The sequence below is a fragment of the Bolinopsis microptera genome, chromosome 10 (assembly GCF_026151205.1).
Source record: "Bolinopsis microptera isolate Bmic1 chromosome 10, MBARI_Bmic_1.0, whole genome shotgun sequence".
NCBI lineage: Eukaryota > Metazoa > Ctenophora > Tentaculata > Lobata > Bolinopsidae > Bolinopsis > Bolinopsis microptera.
The window spans coordinates 17,781,908-17,808,379 of NC_087081.1; the positions used below are offsets into that span (position 1 = coordinate 17,781,908).

The 26,472-nt window shown below is 38.6% G+C and overlaps 1 protein-coding gene across 1 annotated transcript in view; it reads right to left on the reverse strand.

Moving 5' to 3' along the window:
• Nucleotides 1-1,987: 1,987 nt before the first annotated feature.
• LOC134821958 (guanylate kinase-like) overlaps nt 1,988-26,472 on the reverse strand; it is a 40,280-nt gene continuing 15,795 nt past the window's right edge. The window contains exons 4-5 of the mRNA XM_063832790.1: nt 9,550-9,687; nt 1,988-2,560 (exon numbers count right to left, since the gene is read on the reverse strand). Coding sequence (XP_063688860.1) covers nt 2,438-2,560; nt 9,550-9,687 — 261 coding nt within the window. The 3' untranslated portion in view covers nt 1,988-2,437. The remainder of the gene's footprint in view (nt 2,561-9,549; nt 9,688-26,472) is intronic.

Below are 26,472 nucleotides of genomic sequence, written 5' to 3' on the forward strand. Positions count from 1 at the left end.
AAAAGTGAAAAAGAGGGGCAAATAAAAGAAAGGAAAAATTTAAACACACGATTCGAATTTTGCTCCTTTTTTTCCCGTTTTTTTGATTGGGCGGGTGGGTTCCCAAAAAAATGACAAAACCCCTCTATTACAAAATGGTCCCCTCTTTTGGGGGGAAACCCCCCCGGAGCAAAACAAGGGGTGCCCCCCTCCCTCAGAAAACATTAATTCAGTTGGCCCGTAGATTGGGTTTTATTGTTGGGGGTTTTGGGAACCTACCTTCAAATTTTGTTTTTCTTTTGACCTTTTTTTCCTTTTTCTTTTTTCTCGGGGAAAAATTTTGAAATACCTGTTCGATTTTTTTTAAGGGGAAGATCTCCCCGGGTTTATATGTTACAAAGGAAAACAAATGTTCGTGAGGAACGGGCCACCCAAAAAAAGGGGTTTTCCTTTTCCCTGCTGTGGTTTTTCGTACTTCCCGGGCTTCACTTTAAGTTGCAAAGCTGCAAAAAAAACTTTTCGCAAAAAACATTTTTATCTGAAAATTTTGTTTGTGGCCATTTTTATCATTTTGGGGAAAATTGCCCCAATCGGCGGGTTTCAGCTTAAAATTCTAGGTCATGAGTGAACCGAAGGATCCCCAAAAAAATATTTTTTTTTCCTTTTGGTTGTTATTAAAAATAAAACATCAATTTTGGGGGATAAAGGGGTGTTTATAGGTTTTTGAAAACCATTTCGAAAATTTTATTTTCGTGCAATTTTAGGTTTAGAACCCGTCATAAAATGATTAATAAAAAGGGGCGATTTCCCCCCGGGTTAAATTTTTGGGGGGGGGGGCTTTCGTTCCCCGAAAATTTTAAATTCCGGGTTCCCAAAGGAGGGAACAAGAAGGGCGTTACAAGTGTTTTCAAAACCCCTATAAAAAACAAAAATTGTTTAAACCAACCCCCCCTCACCTGCCCTTAAAAAATGTTTCTCAAACCTTAAAAAAAACAACAATTATCCCCTCCCCCAAGCCCCCTTAAAAAAGTTCACAAAATTAAACAACCCCCCCCCCCCCCAAACCCCCCCTCCCCCCAGAAACCCCCCCTAAAATATACCACACAACCGAAGATACAGCCCAAATTTGTTGCCCGTACTAAAAAAACAAACGTAATATCAACCAAAAAAAAAATCAAAAAGACGTTTAAAACAATTAAAATTTCACGGGCACGTTTCGGTTTAAAAACCCTCGTTACCCATGGGGGATTAGCCAAAAAACATATTTTTTCGTTTGAAAATTTTCACGGGGCGGTCCCTTTTTAAATTAAATTTTTTTAAAATAAAATTTTTTGGGGTTAAATAGAGCAATTTTCTGTACTTTTGGGAAAAATTTAAAAAATATTTAAAAAAAAAAAAATGATGGGGGCCCAGAAAGGTTTTAAATGCCCAAACGCAACCCTTTTTAAAAATATGACCTTTTTTAAAATCTTTCGATACGTGGGGCCACACTTAACCAGGATAACCCTTTAAATCAATCAATGCCCCCGAAAGGGGTTGGGGAAAGGCTTATGGACAAACAAAAAAGGGGGGGCGCAAAAACCCCCAATTTCTCGGTTTTAAAAAAAGGGAAAATCACTTTTCCTATTTTTTCCAAAGTGATCAAACGTTCCCAAAACCCCCCAAACATGCTCGTTACCCCGCCCAAAAGGCCCCAAAATTGGGGGGGGGTTTTCTCGCACGAAAAAAGCTCCCCCATGAAAATTACTTACTGGGGGGAAAAAAAATCCAAATGATTAAGTGCCCAAATCAAAAGTAAACTGCAAAAATCTTTTAAAAAGGGGCCATAAAATCTTTTAAAATTTTTTTAACAAACCCAAATTTTAAATTTTTTTGGGAAAGCACTTCAATTATCAAACCAATGTGTCTAGAAACTCTGAAGTTCTTAGCTGAAAGCGTTCTCACTTTATGGTGACAATAGCGAAAAGGAGGGAGTGGCGTGCCACACCCACTGTAATTAATCAAATTTGACGAAACTTTCAGGAAATCTAAGTTTGACCCATATCTATAATCTCTGAAATTTCTGTGCATTTCTAAGAAGAGTTACGCGAGTTACTTCTGGGCCACCCTGTATATATATAATGTATATATTATAATGTATATATAATGTTGTCGTAAATATAATGAGACCAAAATCTTGTCTCATCAATAATTTTAACAGAAATTTGATCCATATAATACTACTACTATAAATCAATAAATAGATCGATCACAAAAAAGGCTAGATCTGTTTTGATGAATTGTTGGGTATTAACTGCATGACAAATGCATTGTACGAAGTAAACACTAAACAGCAAACAAAGCAGTAATCACAGAAACATGAGACCAGACAATGACGTCACACTGGGGCAATTAACATAATCTAAACGATTAAGCATAATTATAAAGTAACATACACTGTCATTAATTAATTAATTAATTAATTAGACTCCACGAAAGGTTTTAAAGCAGTCTGGAGCTCGCTGTAAGCAGTATCCAGATTGTCGTTTACTATGGTGTAATTGAAGAGGTCAGGGTGTTGAGCTATGTACTCCATATCTTTCTGAAAGTGAGAAAGTTTTATCCATTCTTAGAAATAATCAAGCTTTTTATTATTCAATCCTACATATTGATTAAAATAAATTGTATTGATTAAATTAACATGATTAAGAGCGAAACATGTTCATTCAAAGGCATGTAAAGAATGTAATGTATATTTTAATGTAATATGTATTGTAATGTGATATGTATTGTAATGTGATATGTATTGTAATGTGATATGTATTGTAATGTAATGTGTATAATTTTAATGTAATATGTTATATGTATTGTAATGTGATATGTATTGTAATGTGATATGTATTGTAATGTGATATGTATTGTAATGTAATGTGTATTTTAATGTAATATGTATTGTAATGTGATATGTATTGTAATGTAATGTGTATTGTAATGTGATATGTATTGTAATGTGATATGTATTGTAATGTGATATGTATTGTAATGTAATGTGTATAATTTTAATGTAATATGTTATATGTATTGTAATGTGATATGTATTGTAATGTGATATGTATTGTAATGTGATATGTATTGTAATGTAATGTGTATTTTAATGTAATATGTATTGTAATGTAATGTGTATTTTAATGTAATGTGTATTTTAATGTAATATGTATTGTAATGTGATATGTATTGTAATGTGATATGTATTGTAATGTAATGTGTATTTTAATGTAATATGTTATATGTATTGTAATGTGATATGTATTGTAATGTGATATGTATTGTAATGTGATATGTATTGTAATGTAATGTGTATTTTAATGTAATATGTATTGTAATGTGATATGTATTGTAATGTGATATGTATTGTAATATAATACGTTATAATGTGTAAGACAACTTCAAGCCCAGAAAACTTGAATCTAATATGAACCGCTATGAGAGTGAAGGGTATATGTGGTTGAAGAAGGCTGTCAAGGATGGCTTAATAGCCATAACATCGGCTGATAAGGGCGGTGCGATAATCATTGTCACCCCTCAGATAATCAAGGATATCACTTCTGCCAAAGTTGAGGACCCTTTGAGATACAGACCTTTGCAAACTGATCCTACTGGATCTTTGAGAGGGAGGTTGTTAGAGCTGTGGTCATCTGGTTTGGAGCGGAAGTATGTAAGTGGTGAACAGTCTAAGTGTGTGGTTGGTTTGATTCAGAAGTCTGATCGGGACACTCTTTCACAGAGCACTTCAGATCTAGTCAAGCCCGATATTCCGTATGGTTACCCATTACTGAAAATTCACAAGCTGACTGAGACTGAAATTAGAGAGAAAAAGATTCCACCCAGTCGATTCGTGACTGATCTCTCTAGAGGAGTAACTGCAAGATCAGATAAGTTTGTTGTTTGGAAGTGGTTGGGACCTCTTGCCAGGGATTACTGTATAGATCTTGTTAAAGATTCAACTGCAGCTCTCATAAAACTCGAGGAATTGGCAGCTTCCGGACAAGTAGTCGATACTTGGATCAGCTTCAGTATTGATATTGTTTCTCTATACGATTCTCTGCAACATAGCTTGGTGATGTCAGCCTTAGATGATGCTATGGAGTCGTGTAGACCAGATTGGTCTGAGGAGTTCAGGACTTGGCTGAAGGGACTGATACAGCTTAGTTTTGATTCGGCAGTCTTGAAGAATGCAGACAACTGGTATGAGGTCGTTAACGGTGTACCCACTGGAGGTATCAATTCAGTGGATTGCGGTAACATTGCTTTGTTCTTTGTCCTAAAGAGTCTGGTTTACGACCCGGTTGTTAGACCAGAGGAGCTCAAGAACCTTGATCGGTTTGTGGATGATATTTCGGGCCAAGGTATGTGGAGAGGTTCTATGATTGGTTTTGAAGAATGGGTAGGGTCATTACGCAGTAAGATGGTTGATAACTATGGCTTAGATATTACATACGAAGTGAAACCAATCACGGAGTTCACTCAGTTCCTGGACATTCAGTACAAGTTTGTTGGAGGGAGACTCACAACAGATCTGTTTAGGAAACCTACTGACGCCAACAGGTATCTAGAATTCTCAAGTTTCCATCCACGACATACCTTCCGGAGTATAGTCTTCTCACAGGCACTTCGATACAGAAGGATAATCAATGATGACGTCTTGCTGGATGAGAGATTGGCAGAGCTTCAGTTGTTTTTTGAACGGTCTTCATATCCTACTGATATGGTGAGAGAGGTCATCAGTGATGTCAGATCGATACCAAGAACTTTACAGTACAAGGCAAAGGATCAGGGTCCCCCTTCTTTCACACCATGGATTGTTACATTCGGTGCGGGCTATGAGGAAACCAAGGAAAAGGCTAAAGAGGCCAGTAACATCATCTCAAATAGCCGTACATGGAGCAGTGAGAACCCTGAGAGGATCCCTAAACTCCAAGTGGTGACCAGGCGAGCCCCTAACTTAAAGGACACTTTATTCAAGAGAAAGAAGCTTGCCTTAGGTTCAGAGTCAAGAACAACTGACCCATGCACCAAACCTGGCGAGAAGAAGAAAGGCAGACCCTGCCAAACTTGTCACCTTGTTAGTGGCAATTCCATGGTCTCCAATAATGGACACTCAGTCAGAACTCAAGGTGGTAACTGTAAGACACGCAACATTGTGTACGGCGCGACATGCAAACTTTGTACTGTTAATAACGTATACGTGGGAAAAACAGTCACCAGCCTCAGCCAACGTGTGAATGGTCATCGCAGTAAATATTATGAGATTTTAGAGGCGAGTAGTAAGGGGAATGTTGAGAGCCATAGAGTTTTTGATGACGAGAATGTTTTAGGGGCACATCTTTTTTCAGTTCATAATTTGAGGGAGAGATCTGTTTTCAATGAAAGTTTCCATTTTGATATTTTGTGTTCTACATCCCCAGATAATATTAGAAAGTCAGAACAGTTTTATATTAACAAATTGAAGACACTTTATCCGTTTGGCCTGAACAATGTGAATTCCGTTTCTGGAAGCTAATTTTTCATGGTGTCCCGAATTTTATTTTTAAATCGTCCATTTTTTGTTTATATATGCAGTCTATCAATTTTTGAATTGCGTCTTTTTGATTTAATGAACTACTGCAGACTCCACATAATTATAGTATATGCGATTAATTTTGTTCCGATTATAAACTATTCCATTTTTACGAGATGCTAAATTAATTTTTTGAGACTTTACTACATTTTTGATGAGAATTTTTGACATTTTCAAACTAACCATTGATATTCTCAGATTATGTGACTGATTAAATGCTGAAGATAAAAGAAATATATTCATTTTGCTAAGATTATGTTTGCGTTTCATTGCTCAACAGCTGTTCGAAGGATCAAATATAAGATAATACGTTATACGTATGGTAATGTATTATGTAATATGTATTGTAATGTAGAATGTGTTATGTTGTAATGAAATTTGTATTGTATCTTTTTGACCGAATAAAGAGCAGATAAATTCGTGACATTGAATATAATTCCTGTACTGCATTGTCAGCAGTACAGTCTTAACCTACTTGCTATTATATAATTCCTGTACTGCATTGTCAGCAGTACAGGAATTACTGTACTTAACCTACTTGCTATTATAAGCCAATAATTTGACATGGCCACTAAAAACAGAGAAAATCTATTTTCCTTGTGTTCATCTATTGCCACTTAATGTAGCTGCGTCATATTTTAATGTAAATACACAATTTAACTCGACATTTAAAAGTTTGCAAATGAATAGAATTTAGTTTGTCGAGTTTTATCAATCACTTAGAACTAGGACCAAGGCAAGAGTACATCGTAAATATATTAAATCGTACATTTTCTTTAATAGATTAAATACGTACTGTATTATTATATGTAATCAGGCTAAGTAATGTATAACTAGCAGGAACCCGTATAACCCTAAAATGGTGTCAAGACTCAAGAGACTAAAATAATTATAACCTATTTAATTCGCGTTTTTGACACCACTCGGGGTCCAAATTTGGGGCTCTAAAACTCCTATTTCTTGGCCAATTCTTTATTTTTTCATGCTGATTTGGAAGCCATTAAGGCATTTGACCCAGTCAAAAAGGTTTCAGTTGTATATCTTTTACGGTTTTTGTGGAAAGTAGCGTTAAAGTTGATGCCGTGGTGTCAGTAAAATGGTACGGATATATATCGTCTCGCTTTATTATATAATATAGTAATATAGTAAGATGGTGTAATAAGTTAGTCAATTTAACATAATGGTGCAATTAGTAAGTCAATTCAACATACTGGTGCAGTTAGTTAGTCAATTCAACATCAGCTAAATACTAGTTACCATGGTAACTAGTAGCTACATACTAGTTAAGTAGTTACCATGGTAACTAGTACAATAAGCGCAATAAAGACCTGTCAGCTGAACCCGGCTCTAATAAAGTAATAAAAAACAGCATTCCTTTACACAGAACACGTGATCCATAACAAGGTGTCACAAGTGCGAACTGTAGCCTGTAAACCCCCCCTCCCGTCACAAGGTGTCACAAGGTGTCACATAACCAAGTTAATGGGTTAAGGAAGGCAAAGATCTCTTAAAATACAGAGTGTGACAACAGAATTTTAAGTGAACTTAAATAATCAGTGTATTCTTAGCATGCTCTGAATTAATACCATGGTTGTTAAGTAACATTTCAAGTACAACATTTATTTCAGTGAGAGTGCTCAGTGTACTGAAGCCTAGCAACCAGTGTACTGTAGCCTAGCAACCAGTGTACTGTAGCCTAGCAACCAGTGTACTGTAGCCTAGCAACCAGTGTACTGTAGCCTAGCAACCAGTGTACTGTAGCCTAGCAACCAGTGTACTGTAGCCTGTAAACCAGTGTACTGTAGCCTGTAAACCAGTGTACTGTAGCCTAGCAACCAGTGTACTGTAGCCTAGCAACCAGTGTACTGTAGCCTAGCAACCAGTGTACTGTAGCCTGTAAACCAGTGTACTGTAGCCTAGCAACCAGTGTACTGTAGCCTAGCAACCAGTGTACTGTAGCCTAGCAACCAGTGTACTGTAGCCTAGCAACCAGTGTACTGTAGCCTGTAAACCAGTGTACTGTAGCCTGTAAACCAGTGTACTGTAGCCTAGCAACCAGTGTACTGTAGCCTAGCAACCAGTGAACTGTAGCCTGTAAACCAGTGTACTGTAGCCTAGCAACCAGTGCACTGTAGCCTGTAAACCAGTGTACTGTAGCCTAGCAACCATTGCACTGTAGCCTGTAAACCAGGGTACTGTAGCCTAGCAACCAGTGTACTGTAGCCTGTAAACCAGTGTACTGTAGCCTAGCAACCAGTGTACTGTAGCCTAGCAACCAGTGTACTGTAGCCTAGCAACCAGTGTACTGTAGCCTGTAAACCAGTGTACTGTAGCCTAGCAACCAGTGTACTGTAGCCTAGCAACCAGTGTACTGTAGCCTAGCAACCAGTGTACTGTAGCCTGTAAACCAGTGTACTGTAGCCTAGCAACCAGTGCACTGTAGCCTAGCAACCATTGCACTGTAGCCTGTAAACCAGGGTACTGTAGCCTAGCAACAAGTGTACTGTAGCCTAGCAACCAGTGTACTGTAGCCTGTAAACCAGTGTACTGTAGCCTAGCAACCAGTGTACTGTAGCCTGTAAACCAGTGTACTGTAGCCTGTAAACCAGTGTACTGTAGCCTAGCAACCAGTGTACTGTAGCCTAGCAACCAGTGTACTGTAGCCTAGCAACCAGTGTACTGTAGCCTAGCAACCAGTGTACTGTAGCCTGTAAACCAGTGTACTGTAGCCTGTAAACCAGTGTACTGTAGCCTGTAAACCAGTGTACTGTAGCCTAGCAACCAGTGTACTGTAGCCTAGCAACCAGTGAACTGTAGCCTGTAAACCAGTGTACTGTAGCCTAGCAACCAGTGCACTGTAGCCTGTAAACCAGTGTACTGTAGCCTAGCAACCATTGCACTGTAGCCTGTAAACCAGGGTACTGTAGCCTAGCAACCAGTGTACTGTAGCCTGTAAACCAGTGTACTGTAGCCTAGCAACCAGTGTACTGTAGCCTAGCAACCAGTGTACTGTAGCCTAGCAACCAGTGTACTGTAGCCTGTAAACCAGTGTACTGTAGCCTAGCAACCAGTGTACTGTAGCCTAGCAACCAGTGTACTGTAGCCTAGCAACCAGTGTACTGTAGCCTGTAAACCAGTGTACTGTAGCCTAGCAACCAGTGCACTGTAGCCTAGCAACCATTGCACTGTAGCCTGTAAACCAGGGTACTGTAGCCTAGCAACCAGTGTACTGTAGCCTAGCAACCAGTGTACTGTAGCCTGTAAACCAGTGTACTGTAGCCTAGCAACCAGTGTACTGTAGCCTGTAAACCAGTGTACTGTAGCCTGTAAACCAGTGTACTGTAGCCTAGCAACCAGTGTACTGTAGCCTAGCAACCAGTGTACTGTAGCCTGTAAACCAGTGTACTGTAGCCTGTAAACCAGTGTACTGTAGCCTGTAAACCAGTGTACTGTAGCCTAGCAACCAGTGTACTGTAGCCTAGCAACCAGTGTACTGTAGCCTGTAAACCAGTGTACTGTAGCCTAGCAACCGGTGTACTGTAGCCTGTAAACCAGTGTACTGTAGCCTGTAAACCAGTGTACTGTAGCCTAGCAACCAGTGTACTGTAGCCTAGCAACCAGTGTACTGTAGCCTAGCAACCAGTGTACTGTAGCCTAGCAACCAGTGTACTGTAGCCTGTAAACCAGTGTACTGTAGCCTAGCAACCAGTGTACTGTAGCCTAGCAACCAGTGTACTGTAGCCTAGCAACCAGTGTACTGTAGCCTAGCAACCAGTGTACTGTAGCCTGTAAACCAGTGTACTGTAGCCTGTAAACCAGTGTACTGTAGCCTGTAAACCAGTGTACTGTAGCCTAGCAACCAGTGTACTGTAGCCTAGCAACCAGGTGTTATTCAGGACTGATAATGTTCTAAAAAAGTTTGGCCGAAGTGTTGGAATTCTGTTATATTCAAAAATCCAAATAATTGTCCTTACTTTAGCCTGAGAAAGTCTCTTCTCTAAACTGTCCTTGTTCTCTGTGTTTCTGTCTCGTAGTCTCTGTTCCAGTGTTGAGAAGGAAGGGGGTTTAATGTACACGAAAACTGGTGACATTTCCACACCTACTTTCTTAACCTGCACAATGAAGGAGGTAGTAGGTACAAATTGTCCTGACACTTGTTGCATTTTGCTAGCTCACAAAATTTGTTTATACTTACATTTTGATATAAAGGTCCTTTCTTAAGGGGGCAGGGGGGAGGGTCTTCATGGAAATATTCTCAAAATCACACCTAAGGAGCATGTCACTGGGGCGAGATCGGTTCTTTTTTGAAGCGCTGAGCTTTGACCGGCGATAATTTCGGCTAGGAGTATATATAATATATATATATTTTCTATGGGACCAAAAGCATCTGATAGATATCACTCCTATCCCTCTATCAGAAACAACTGAAAAGTCGATTTTGAGAATATTTCCACCCCCTTAAAACTGACAATACACAGATTCCACTGCAAAAACAGAGCTATCCTTAATTATTATTATTATATTACATCTCTTGTACAAGGCAATGTTGCCAGATCTTCAAAATGATCCTCAAATGTTTTTAGTTTTACAGAATCTTGAATCACCTGTTCAATCTTTCAAATTTAAAAGTAGAAATAAAATAAAATCCACTTGTTACTTTCTTCACCAGTACAATTTGCTTCTCATCAGGGACAAGTAAGTAAGTAGTAAGTAAGACACACATAACAAGTAAGTAAGGATCAGGGAGTATGACACACATAACAAGTAAGTAAGGATCAGGGAGTATGACACACATAACAAGTAAGTAAGGATCAGGGAGTATGACACACATAACAAGTAAGTAAGGATCAGGGAGTATGACACACATAACAAGTAAGTAAGGATCAGGGAGAATGACACACATAACAAGTAAGTAAGGATCAGGGAGTATGACACACATAACAAGTAAGTAAGGATCAGGGAGTATGACACACATAACAAGTAAGTAAGGATCAGGGAGTATGACACACATAACAAGTAAGTAAGGATCAGGGAGAATGACACACATAACAAGTAAGTAAGGATCAGGGAGTATGACACACATAACAAGTAAGTAAGGATCAGGGAGTATGACACACATAACAAGTAAGTAAGGATCAGGGAGTATGACACACATAACAAGTAAGTAAGGATCAGGGAGTATGACACACATAACAAGTAAGTAAGGATCAGGGAGTATGACACACATAACAAGTAAGTAAGGATCAGGGAGTATGACACACATAACAAGTAAGTAAGGATCAGGGAGTATGACACACATAACAAGTAAGTAAGGATCAGGGAGTATGACACACATAACAAGTAAGTAAGGATCAGGGAGTATGACACACATAACAAGTAAGTAAGGATCAGGGAGTATGACACACATAACAAGTAAGTAAGGATCAGGGAGTATGACACACATAACAAGTAAGTAAGGATCAGGGAGTATGACACACATAACAAGTAAGTAAGGATCAGGGAGTATGACACACATAACAAGTAAGTAAGGATCAGGGAGTATGACACACATAACAAGTAAGTAAGGATCAGGGAGTATGACACACATAACAAGTAAGTAAGGATCAGGGAGTATGACACACATAACAAGTAAGTAAGGATCAGGGAGTATGACACACATAACAAGTAAGTAAGGATCAGGGAGTATGACACACATAACAAGTAAGTAAGGATCAGGGAGTATGACACACATAACAAGTAAGTAAGGATCAGGGAGTATGACACACATAACAAGTAAGTAAGGATCAGGGAGTATGACACACATAACAAGTAAGTAAGGATCAGGGAGAATGACACACATAACAAGTAAGTAAGGATCAGGGAGTATGACACACATAACAAGTAAGTAAGGATCAGGGAGTATGACACACATAACAAGTAAGTAAGGATCAGGGAGTATGACACACATAACAAGTAAGTAAGGATCAGGGAGTATGACACACATAACAAGTAAGTAAGGATCAGGGAGTATGACACACATAACAAGTAAGTAAGGATCAGGGAGTATGACACACATAACAAGTAAGTAAGGATCAGGGAGTATGACACACATAACAAGTAAGTAAGGATCAGGGAGTATGACACACATAACAAGTAAGTAAGGATCAGGGAGTATGACACACATAACAAGTAAGTAAGGATCAGGGAGTATGACACACATAACAAGTAAGTAAGGATCAGGGAGTATGACACACATAACAAGTAAGTAAGGGATCAGGGAGTATGACACACATAACAATAAGTAGGGATCTAGGGAGTATGAAACCACATAACAAGTAAGTAAGGATCAGGGAGTATGACACACATAACAAGTAAGTAAGGATCAGGGAGTATGACACACATAACAAGTAAGTAAGGATCAGGGAGTATGACACACATAACAAGTAAGTAAGGATCAGGGAGTATGACACACATAACAAGTAAGTAAGGATCAGGGAGTATGACACACATAACAAGTAAGTAAGGATCAGGGAGTATGACACACATAACAAGTAAGTAAGGATCAGGGAGTATGACACACATAACAAGTAAGTAAGGATCAGGGAGTATGACACACATAACAAGTAAGTAAGGATCAGGGAGAATGACACACATAACAAGTAAGTAAGGATCAGGGAGTATGACACACATAACAAGTAAGTAAGGATCAGGGAGTATGACACACATAACAAGTAAGTAAGGATCAGGGAGTATGACACACATAACAAGTAAGTAAGGATCAGGGAGTATGACACACATAACAAGTAAGTAAGGATCAGGGAGAATGACACACATAACAAGTAAGTAAGGATCAGGGAGTATGACACACATAACAAGTAAGTAAGGATCAGGGAGTATGACACACATAACAAGTAAGTAAGGATCAGGGAGTATGACACACATAACAAGTAAGTAAGGATCAGGGAGTATGACACACATAACAAGTAAGTAAGGATCAGGGAGTATGACACACATAACAAGTAAGTAAGGATCAGGGAGTATGACACACATAACAAGTAAGTAAGGATCAGGGAGTATGACACACATAACAAGTAAGTAAGGATCAGGGAGTATGACACACATAACAAGTAAGTAAGGATCAGGGAGTATGACACACATAACAAGTAAGTAAGGATCAGGGAGTATGACACACATAACAAGTAAGTAAGGATCAGGGAGTATGACACACATAACAAGTAAGTAAGGATCAGGGAGTATGACACACATAACAAGTAAGTAAGGATCAGGGAGTATGACACACATAACAAGTAAGTAAGGATCAGGGAGTATGACACACATAACAAGTAAGTAAGGATCAGGGAGTATGACACACATAACAAGTAAGTAAGGATCAGGGAGTATGACACACATAACAAGTAAGTAAGGATCAGGGAGTATGACACACATAACAAGTAAGTAAGGATCAGGGAGTATGACACACATAACAAGTAAGTAAGGATCAGGGAGTATGACACACATAACAAGTAAGTAAGGATCAGGGAGTATGACACACATAACAAGTAAGTAAGGATCAGGGAGTATGACACACATAACAAGTAAGTAAGGATCAGGGAGTATGACACACATAACAAGTAAGTAAGGATCAGGGAGTATGACACACATAACAAGTAAGTAAGGATCAGGGAGTATGACACACATAACAAGTAAGTAAGGATCAGGGAGTATGACACACATAACAAGTAAGTAAGGATCAGGGAGTATGACACACATAACAAGTAAGTAAGGATCAGGGAGTATGACACACATAACAAGTAAGTAAGGATCAGGGAGTATGACACACATAACAAGTAAGTAAGGATCAGGGAGTATGACACACATAACAAGTAAGTAAGGATCAGGGAGTATGACACACATAACAAGTAAGTAAGGATCAGGGAGTATGACACACATAACAAGTAAGTAAGGATCAGGGAGTATGACACACATAACAAGTAAGTAAGGATCAGGGAGTATGACACACATAACAAGTAAGTAAGGATCAGGGAGTATGACACACATAACAAGTAAGTAAGGATCAGGGAGTATGACACACATAACAAGTAAGTAAGGATCAGGGAGTATGACACACATAACAAGTAAGTAAGGATCAGGGAGTATGACACACATAACAAGTAAGTAAGGATCAGGGAGTATGACACACATAACAAGTAAGTAAGGATCAGGGAGTATGACACACATAACAAGTAAGTAAGGATCAGGGAGTATGACACACATAACAAGTAAGTAAGGATCAGGGAGTATGACACACATAACAAGTAAGTAAGGATCAGGGAGTATGACACACATAACAAGTAAGTAAGGATCAGGGAGTATGACACACATAACAAGTAAGTAAGGATCAGGGAGTATGACACACATAACAAGTAAGTAAGGATCAGGGAGTATGACACACATAACAAGTAAGTAAGGATCAGGGAGTATGACACACATAACAAGTAAGTAAGGATCAGGGAGTATGACACACATAACAAGTAAGTAAGGATCAGGGAGTATGACACACATAACAAGTAAGTAAGGGATCAGGGAGTATGACACACATAACAAGTAAGTAAGGATCAGGGAGTATGACACACATAACAAGTAAGTAAGGATCAGGGAGTATGACACACATAACAAGTAAGTAAGGATCAGGGAGTATGACACACATAACAAGTAAGTAGGGATCAGGGAGTATGACACACATAACAAGTAAGTAAGGATCAGGGAGTATGACACACATAACAAGTAAGTAAGGATCAGGGAGTATGACACACATAACAAGTAAGTAAGGATCAGGGAGTATGACACACATAACAAGTAAGTAGGGATCAGGGAGTATGACACACATAACAAGTAAGTAAGGATCAGGGAGTATGACACACATAACAAGTAAGTAAGGATCAGGGAGAATGACACACATAACAAGTAAGTAAGGATCAGGGAGTATGACACACATAACAAGTAAGTAGGGATCAGGGAGTATGACACACATAACAAGTAAGTAAGGATCAGGGAGAATGACACACATAACAAGTAAGTAAGGATCAGGGAGTATGACACACATAACAAGTAAGTAAGGATCAGGGAGAATGACACACATAACAAGTAAGTAGGGATCAGGGAGTATGACACACATAACAAGTAAGTAGGGATCAGGGAGTATGACACACATAACAAGTAAGTAAGGATCAGGGAGTATGACACACATAACAAGTAAGTAAGGATCAGGGAGTATGACACACATAACAAGTAAGTAAGGATCAGGGAGTATGACACACATAACAAGTAAGTAAGGATCAGGGAGAATGACACACATAACAAGTAAGTAAGGATCAGGGAGTATGACACACATAACAAGTAAGTAAGGATCAGGGAGTATGACACACATAACAAGTAAGTAAGGATCAGGGAGTATGACACACATAACAAGTAAGTAAGGATCAGGGAGTATGACACACATAACAAGTAAGTAAGGATCAGGGAGTATGACACACATAACAAGTAAGTAAGGATCAGGGAGTATGACACACATAACAAGTAAGTAAGGATCAGGGAGTATGACACACATAACAAGTAAGTAAGGATCAGGGAGTATGACACACATAACAAGTAAGTAAGGATCAGGGAGTATGACACACATAACAAGTAAGTAAGGATCAGGGAGTATGACACACATAACAAGTAAGTAAGGATCAGGGAGAATGACACACATAACAAGTAAGTAAGGATCAGGGAGTATGACACACATAACAAGTAAGTAAGGATCAGGGAGTATGACACACATAACAAGTAAGTAAGGATCAGGGAGTATGACACACATAACAAGTAAGTAAGGATCAGGGAGTATGACACACATAACAAGTAAGTAAGGATCAGGGAGTATGACACACATAACAAGTAAGTAAGGATCAGGGAGTATGACACACATAACAAGTAAGTAAGGATCAGGGAGTATGACACACATAACAAGTAAGTAAGGATCAGGGAGTATGACACACATAACAAGTAAGTAAGGATCAGGGAGTATGACACACATAACAAGTAAGTAAGGATCAGGGAGTATGACACACATAACAAGTAAGTAAGGATCAGGGAGTATGACACACATAACAAGTAAGTAAGGATCAGGGAGTATGACACACATAACAAGTAAGTAAGGATCAGGGAGTATGACACACATAACAAGTAAGTAAGGATCAGGGAGTATGACACACATAACAAGTAAGTAAGGATCAGGGAGTATGACACACATAACAAGTAAGTAAGGATCAGGGAGTATGACACACATAACAAGTAAGTAAGGATCAGGGAGTATGACACACATAACAAGTAAGTAAGGATCAGGGAGTATGACACACATAACAAGTAAGTAAGGATCAGGGAGTATGACACACATAACAAGTAAGTAAGGATCAGGGAGTATGACACACATAACAAGTAAGTAAGGATCAGGGAGTATGACACACATAACAAGTAAGTAAGGATCAGGGAGTATGACACACATAACAAGTAAGTAAGGATCAGGGAGTATGACACACATAACAAGTAAGTAAGGATCAGGGAGTATGACACACATAACAAGTAAGTAAGGATCAGGGAGTATGACACACATAACAAGTAAGTAAGGATCAGGGAGTATGACACACATAACAAGTAAGTAAGGATCAGGGAGTATGACACACATAACAAGTAAGTAAGGATCAGGGAGTATGACACACATAACAAGTAAGTAAGGATCAGGGAGTATGACACACATAACAAGTAAGTAAGGATCAGGGAGTATGACACACATAACAAGTAAGTAAGGATCAGGGAGTATGACACACATAACAAGTAAGTAAGGATCAGGGAGTATGACACACATAACAAGTAAGTAAGGATCAGGGAGTATGACACACATAACAAGTAAGTAAGGATCAGGGAGTATGACACACATAACAAGTAAGTAAGGATCAGGGAGTATGACACACATAACAAGTAAGTAAGGATCAGGGAGTATGACACACATAACAAGTAAGTAAGGATCAGGGAGTATGACACACATAACAAGTAAGTAAGGATCAGGGAGTATGACACACATAACAAGTAAGTAAGGATCAGGGAGTATGACACACATAACAAGTAAGTAAGGATCAGGGAGTATGACACACATAACAAGTAAGTAAGGATCAGGGAGTATGACACACATAACAAGTAAGTAAGGATCAGGGAGTATGACACACATAACAAGTAAGTAAGGATCAGGGAGTATGACACACATAACAAGTAAGTAAGGATCAGGGAGTATGACACACATAACAAGTAAGTAAGGATCAGGGAGTATGACACACATAACAAGTAAGTAAGGATCAGGGAGAATGACACACATAACAAGTAAGTAAGGATCAGGGAGTATGACACACATAACAAGTAAGTAAGGATCAGGGAGTATGACACACATAACAAGTAAGTAAGGATCAGGGAGTATGACACACATAACAAGTAAGTAAGGATCAGGGAGTATGACACACATAACAAGTAAGTAAGGATCAGGGAGTATGACACACATAACAAGTAAGTAAGGATCAGGGAGAATGACACACATAACAAGTAAGTAAGGATCAGGGAGTATGACACACATAACAAGTAAGTAAGGATCAGGGAGAATGACACACATAACAAGTAAGTAAGGATCAGGGAGTATGACACACATAACAAGTAAGTAAGGATCAGGGAGTATGACACACATAACAAGTAAGTAAGGATCAGGGAGTATGACACACATAACAAGTAAGTAAGGATCAGGGAGTATGACACACATAACAAGTAAGTAAGGATCAGGGAGTATGACACACATAACAAGTAAGTAAGGATCAGGGAGTATGACACACATAACAAGTAAGTAAGGATCAGGGAGTATGACACACATAACAAGTAAGTAAGGATCAGGGAGTATGACACACATAACAAGTAAGTAAGGATCAGGGAGTATGACACACATAACAAGTAAGTAAGGATCAGGGAGTATGACACACATAACAAGTAAGTAAGGATCAGGGAGTATGACACACATAACAAGTAAGTAAGGATCAGGGAGTATGACACACATAACAAGTAAGTAAGGATCAGGGAGTATGACACACATAACAAGTAAGTAAGGATCAGGGAGTATGACACACATAACAAGTAAGTAAGGATCAGGGAGTATGACACACATAACAAGTAAGTAAGGATCAGGGAGTATGACACACATAACAAGTAAGTAAGGATCAGGGAGTATGACACACATAACAAGTAAGTAAGGATCAGGGAGTATGACACACATAACAAGTAAGTAAGGATCAGGGAGTATGACACACATAACAAGTAAGTAAGGATCAGGGAGTATGACACACATAACAAGTAAGTAAGGATCAGGGAGTATGACACACATAACAAGTAAGTAAGGATCAGGGAGTATGACACACATAACAAGTAAGTAAGGATCAGGGAGTATGACACACATAACAAGTAAGTAAGGATCAGGGAGTATGACACACATAACAAGTAAGTAAGGATCAGGGAGTATGACACACATAACAAGTAAGTAAGGATCAGGGAGTATGACACACATAACAAGTAAGTAAGGATCAGGGAGTATGACACACATAACAAGTAAGTAAGGATCAGGGAGTATGACACACATAACAAGTAAGTAAGGATCAGGGAGTATGACACACATAACAAGTAAGTAAGGATCAGGGAGTATGACACACATAACAAGTAAGTAAGGATCAGGGAGTATGACACACATAACAAGTAAGTAAGGATCAGGGAGTATGACACACATAACAAGTAAGTAAGGATCAGGGAGTATGACACACATAACAAGTAAGTAAGGATCAGGGAGTATGACACACATAACAAGTAAGTAAGGATCAGGGAGTATGACACACATAACAAGTAAGTAAGGATCAGGGAGTATGACACACATAACAAGTAAGTAAGGATCAGGGAGTATGACACACATAACAAGTAAGTAAGGATCAGGGAGTATGACACACATAACAAGTAAGTAAGGATCAGGGAGTATGACACACATAACAAGTAAGTAAGGATCAGGGAGTATGACACACATAACAAGTAAGTAAGGATCAGGGAGTATGACACACATAACAAGTAAGTAAGGATCAGGGAGTATGACACACATAACAAGTAAGTAAGGATCAGGGAGTATGACACACATAACAAGTAAGTAAGGATCAGGGAGTATGACACACATAACAAGTAAGTAAGGATCAGGGAGTATGACACACATAACAAGTAAGTAAGGATCAGGGAGTATGACACACATAACAAGTAAGTAAGGATCAGGGAGTATGACACACATAACAAGTAAGTAAGGATCAGGGAGTATGACACACATAACAAGTAAGTAAGGATCAGGGAGTATGACACACATAACAAGTAAGTAAGGATCAGGGAGTATGACACACATAACAAGTAAGTAAGGATCAGGGAGTATGACACACATAACAAGTAAGTAAGGATCAGGGAGTATGACACACATAACAAGTAAGTAAGGATCAGGGAGTATGACACACATAACAAGTAAGTAAGGATCAGGGAGTATGACACACATAACAAGTAAGTAAGGATCAGGGAGTATGACACACATAACAAGTAAGTAAGGATCAGGGAGTATGACACACATAACAAGTAAGTAAGGATCAGGGAGTATGACACACATAACAAGTAAGTAAGGATCAGGGAGTATGACACACATAACAAGTAAGTAAGGATCAGGGAGTATGACACACATAACAAGTAAGTAAGGATCAGGGAGTATGACACACATAACAAGTAAGTAAGGATCAGGGAGTATGACACACATAACAAGTAAGTAAGGATCAGGGAGTATGACACACATAACAAGTAAGTAAGGATCAGGGAGTATGACACACATAACAAGTAAGTAAGGATCAGGGAGTATGACACACATAACAAGTAAGTAAGGATCAGGGAGTATGACACACATAACAAGTAAGTAAGGATCAGGGAGTATGACACACATAACAAGTAAGTAAGGATCAGGGAGTATGACACACATAACAAGTAAGTAAGGATCAGGGAGTATGACACACATAACAAGTAAGTAAGGATCAGGGAGTATGACACACATAACAAGTAAGTAAGGATCAGGGAGTATGACACACATAACAAGTAAGTAAGGATCAGGGAGTATGACACACATAACAAGTAAGTAAGGATCAGGGAGTATGACACACATAACAAGTAAGTAAGGATCAGGGAGTATGACACACATAACAAGTAAGTAAGGATCAGGGAGTATGACACACATAACAAGTAAGTAAGGATCAGGGAGTATGACACACATAACAAGTAAGTAAGGATCAGGGAGTATGACACACATAACAAGTAAGTAAGGATCAGGGAGTATGACACACATAACAAGTAAGTAAGGATCAGGGAGTATGACACACATAACAAGTAAGTAAGGATCAGGGAGTATGACACACATAACAAGTAAGTAAGGATCAGGGAGTATGACACACATAACAAGTAAGTAAGGATCAGGGAGTATGACACACATAACAAGTAAGTAAGGATCAGGGAGTATGACACACATAACAAGTAAGTAAGGATCAGGGAGTATGACACACATAACAAGTAAGTAAGGATCAGGGAGTATGACACACATAACAAGTAAGTAAGGATCAGGGAGTATGACACACATAACAAGTAAGTAAGGATCAGGGAGTATGACACACATAACAAGTAAGTAAGGATCAGGGAGTATGACACACATAACAAGTAAGTAAGGATCAGGGAGTATGACACACATAACAAGTAAGTAAGGATCAGGGAGTATGACACACATAACAAGTAAGTAAGGATCAGGGAGTATGACACACATAACAAGTAAGTAAGGATCAGGGAGTATGACACACATAACAAGTAAGTAAGGATCAGGGAGTATGACACACATAACAAGTAAGTAAGGATCAGGGAGTATGACACACATAACAAGTAAGTAAGGATCAGGGAGTATGACACACATAACAAGTAAGTAAGGATCAGGGAGTATGACACACATAACAAGTAAGTAAGGATCAGGGAGTATGACACACATAACAAGTAAGTAAGGATCAGGGAGTATGACACACATAACAAGTAAGTAAGGATCAGGGAGTATGACACACATAACAAGTAAGTAAGGATCAGGGAGTATGACACACATAACAAGTAAGTAAGGATCAGGGAGTATGACACACATAACAAGTAAGTAAGGATCAGGGAGTATGACACACATAACAAGTAAGTAAGGATCAGGGAGTATGACACACATAACAAGTAAGTAAGGATCAGGGAGTATGACACACATAACAAGTAAGTAAGGATCAGGGAGTATGACACACATAACAAGTAAGTAAGGATCAGGGAGTATGACACACATAACAAGTAAGTAAGGATCAGGGAGTATGACACACATAACAAGTAAGTAAGGATCAGGGAGTATGACACACATAACAAGTAAGTAAGGATCAGGGAGTATGACACACATAACAAGTAAGTAAGGATCAGGGAGTATGACACACATAACAAGTAAGTAAGGATCAGGGAGTATGACACACATAACAAGTAAGTAAGGATCAGGGAGTATGACACACATAACAAGTAAGTAAGGATCAGGGAGTATGACACACATAACAAGTAAGTAAGGATCAGGGAGTATGACACACATAACAAGTAAGTAAGGATCAGGGAGTATGACACACATAACAAGTAAGTAAGGATCAGGGAGTATGACACACATAACAAGTAAGTAAGGATCAGGGAGTATGACACACATAACAAGTAAGTAAGGATCAGGGAGTATGACACACATAACAAGTAAGTAAGGATCAGGGAGTATGACACACATAACAAGTAAGTAAGGATCAGGGAGTATGACACACATAACAAGTAAGTAAGGATCAGGGAGTATGACACACATAACAAGTAAGTAAGGATCAGGGAGTATGACACACATAACAAGTAAGTAAGGATCAGGGAGTATGACACACATAACAAGTAAGTAAGGATCAGGGAGTATGACACACATAACAAGTAAGTAAGGATCAGGGAGTATGACACACATAACAAGTAAGTAAGGATCAGGGAGTATGACACACATAACAAGTAAGTAAGGATCAGGGAGTATGACACACATAACAAGTAAGTAAGGATCAGGGAGTATGACACACATAACAAGTAAGTAAGGATCAGGGAGTATGACACACATAACAAGTAAGTAAGGATCAGGGAGTATGACACACATAACAAGTAAGTAAGGATCAGGGAGTATGACACACATAACAAGTAAGTAAGGATCAGGGAGTATGACACACATAACAAGTAAGTAAGGATCAGGGAGTATGACACACATAACAAGTAAGTAAGGATCAGGGAGTATGACACACATAACAAGTAAGTAAGGATCAGGGAGTATGACACACATAACAAGTAAGTAAGGATCAGGGAGTATGACACACATAACAAGTAAGTAAGGATCAGGGAGTATGACACACATAACAAGTAAGTAAGGATCAGGGAGTATGACACACATAACAAGTAAGTAAGGATCAGGGAGTATGACACACATAACAAGTAAGTAAGGATCAGGGAGTATGACACACATAACAAGTAAGTAAGGATCAGGGAGTATGACACACATAACAAGTAAGTAAGGATCAGGGAGTATGACACACATAACAAGTAAGTAAGGATCAGGGAGTATGACACACATAACAAGTAAGTAAGGATCAGGGAGTATGACACACATAACAAGTAAGTAAGGATCAGGGAGTATGACACACATAACAAGTAAGTAAGGATCAGGGAGTATGACACACATAACAAGTAAGTAAGGATCAGGGAGTATGACACACATAACAAGTAAGTAAGGATCAGGGAGTATGACACACATAACAAGTAAGTAAGGATCAGGGAGTATGACACACATAACAAGTAAGTAAGGATCAGGGAGTATGACACACATAACAAGTAAGTAAGGATCAGGGAGTATGACACACATAACAAGTAAGTAAGGATCAGGGAGTATGACACACATAACAAGTAAGTAAGGATCAGGGAGTATGACACACATAACAAGTAAGTAAGGATCAGGGAGTATGACACACATAACAAGTAAGTAAGGATCAGGGAGTATGACACACATAACAAGTAAGTAAGGATCAGGGAGAATGACACACATAACAAGTAAGTAAGGATCAGGGAGTATGACACACATAACAAGTAAGTAAGGATCAGGGAGTATGACACACATAACAAGTAAGTAAGGATCAGGGAGTATGACACACATAACAAGTAAGTAAGGATCAGGGAGTATGACACACATAACAAGTAAGTAAGGATCAGGGAGTATGACACACATAACAAGTAAGTAAGGATCAGGGAGTATGACACACATAACAAGTAAGTAAGGATCAGGGAGTATGACACACATAACAAGTAAGTAAGGATCAGGGAGTATGACACACATAACAAGTAAGTAAGGATCAGGGAGTATGACACACATAACAAGTAAGTAAGGATCAGGGAGTATGACACACATAACAAGTAAGTAAGGATCAGGGAGTATGACACACATAACAAGTAAGTAAGGATCAGGGAGTATGACACACATAACAAGTAAGTAAAGATCAGGGAGTATGACACACATAACTAAGTAAGTAAGGATCAGGGAGTATGACACACATAACAAGTAAGTAAGGATCAGGGAGAATGACACACATAACTCCGGCATGCGCAGGGATTATATTTCAATTTTTACCGCAACGCACGGAAAAATTGATTATTCTTACCCGGAGGTGTTTATAATGAAATCATACTACAATACTTAGGGAAACAGCTTAATGAGGGTATCAAAGTTGGTCTCCCAGCATTTTCTTGTGATTTAAAACCACTAATTAACTCTATAACTCCACTTTTGACCTATTTGGCGGCCATTTATTAATTCCATAATTGCACCGGTATTTGGTAGATTTTTTTCCAGGGGGTGCGATTACAAAACTAATTGCACTGTTTTGAGAGTGACCGAAATCTTATTAGGTACGATTACTAAACTAATTGCAATGCATATTCCCTGAAAGATGCTGTAAATCATGCCTCAGGCAGATGCTTAGACTAAGAGAGCACCTCGTAAAATGAGGACCCAACTCAAACCGAGTATTTTACTACTGTGAGGTGCTGATTCAAGTATTGACTTGAATCAACTACCTGAGGTAGTTTAGCGACCGTTAGTGCAATGGTCGCTAAAACTAAATTTTCGGGCATAAATTTAAATTTATAGTTTAGGACAACATCTTTCCTTGTGTTTGGAATAAGTCAAGCCTTACATTGCATTAACGCAACACAGTATGAGGCAGGGCAGATTTCTCACGGTGTCGGGGGCTAATCTCCTTATCAGTGTGTCACGTGACAATTATTCCTCGAAACCAGTAATACGGGGTGTCACGTGATAGTAATTCGTCGAAATGGTAGGTCCACGTGACCTCTGCGTACGAGTCACCAGAACGAATCATCTTCAAGCATACACGGCGTGTGCCAACGTATTTAGTGCTCTGAGACCCTGAGGCGTTGTGCGACCCGCTGTTCAGCTGTTGTCTCTTTATTTTGAAAGTTGATTGTTTGCTGCCGTGTTTGGTGTAGTTCACTAGTTTAGTAGATCCACAATGTTGCTAGGCTTTGATTTTACATTTTAATATTATAATTCACCGTCTTTTGCCACTTCTTAATTTTAATTTTATCTCATGCATCTATTTTATATTCGAACCATTTTTTTTTTTTTTTTTTTTTTTAAATTTTTTTTTAATTAAAAAAAAAAAAACCATTACCTTCTTATTTATAGTTCTTCGGCCTTTTTTATATTTATCAGATTTTACGAGCCTTTTTTTAAGAGATAAGGTTTTTGGGAGATAAGGCACTTCTGAAATTGTCACCGAGGATTAGTCGAGATTTGGTGCTCTTCTTGATTTATTAGTTTTCTATCGTTACGAGAGCGTTTTATTTAGTACAATTCACCAAGTCTAAGACTTGTTTAAATACAGACTCCATCAGCCTTCTACCTTTCTTGTTTATAAACAGACTGAGCCATCACATCGGGAATTACAGCTCACTGGAGTTCACTGTCAGCGCTTCGTACAGCCACTATAACCGTCGCGAGTTACAGACTTCTCATCTCCTCGTTTATCGGGAGTTTAAATATTAAGATCGTATCTTGTTTTAGACAGGTACACCTGCACCCGTAGCTTGTTTCAGACAGTCACCTTTATTTGTTAACTCCTCGTTTATCAAGAGCAGCCAGTAGGTTTTAGACCTTGTTTGATACAGGTTCATTTTAGCTCTAGTAGTAGTACTAGTAGTGTTATTTCCTCGTTCATCGGGAGTTGTCACTAATTTATCAGCGCATATCTCGATTCTCGTTTCAAACAGATACATCGTTCCTTACTCCTCGTTTATCGGGAGCCGCGTACGTAAATTGTTAGAAGTAGTTTGTTTGCAACAACTACTTACTACAGTCGCCCTAGGCTTTGGCCAGTCAAGCTCCGGTTGCCGTATTATAGCCGTTTTCCAATTTTACACCAGTTGGGTGGTACAATAACATTTGATAGTTGCATGGAAATGTATTTTAATGCAATTGCATTTGATTGGCATTGTATTATACACATCATGAAACGGATCGTTTGCCCGCCAATTCAATAGCTTTCAATAGGGGGTCGTTCACATATTACGTAATCAGCCGATGGGGGGGGGGGGGGGGGGGGGGGGGGGGGGGGGGTTTCAAAATGATTGCTCTACTGCAATTTCGACACAATAGCTATGTGTAAAACTTATTACGGAGAGGGGTAACAATGTTCCAAAAAATGAATTCGTAATATGTGAACGACCCGTAATATGTGAACGATCCATAGTTTGAAATAATGATACATTTTGATATTTTAATTGCAAGTGTGCCATATCCTAAGTCATAACGTCAATGTAATAATATTATGTAATTGAATTCTAGTATTTGCTAGCTTGTTTTAAATTTTAAGTTAATCGTCATACTCACAGGATGTCTAATAGAAATGTCAGAAGATTCAAGCAACAAATACCGGACGAGGATGAACTCGAAGATAAAAACATTTATCGGAGACAATGCCGTGATACACAATATTACAATTAATTTTAATTGAATTGTGGTATTACGGCATTGTTTCCTAGTAATTATATTTTATTAATTTTAAATCCAATTGTTGTTAAGATATTTGAAACTGATTTAAAATTGTTTATGCAAACGTTTTTAGATATATGAAACATTAATCTACTTTTGAAACTTGTTTATATAATGACTGTTTCATTTGTTTGTAATCAAAATATCAGCTGCTCAGCCTTTCAAAACAGTGCGATTAGTTTTAATCGCAATCGCATTGTTTTGAGAGCAACTTATAACAACAAAGTTATATAAATCAGAGGCGTGGAGTTATACGTGAATCTAACTGCATGTATAATACGATTACACCAGTTATTGCACTCGGCTGCGCCTCGTGAAATAACTGCAATAATCGAACTCGGCTTCGCCTCGTGCGATTATTGTATCAATTTCCACTCGGCTGCGCCTCGTGCAATTAATAGTGTAATCGCATTATACGCAGTTAGATTAGCGTATATAACACCATTACATTGGAAGTTTCACTTGCTACCGGTAAATATACTAGTGAATATAGGTACACTTGCTAAATATAAACCTACATTAATAATGACGATATGTGCTGCATCTGATAAAGTGGGTAAGCAACCCTCACTAAAATTATGTCTAAAATTGTGTCGTATTTTGAAATTGTGTAAGTGTGATG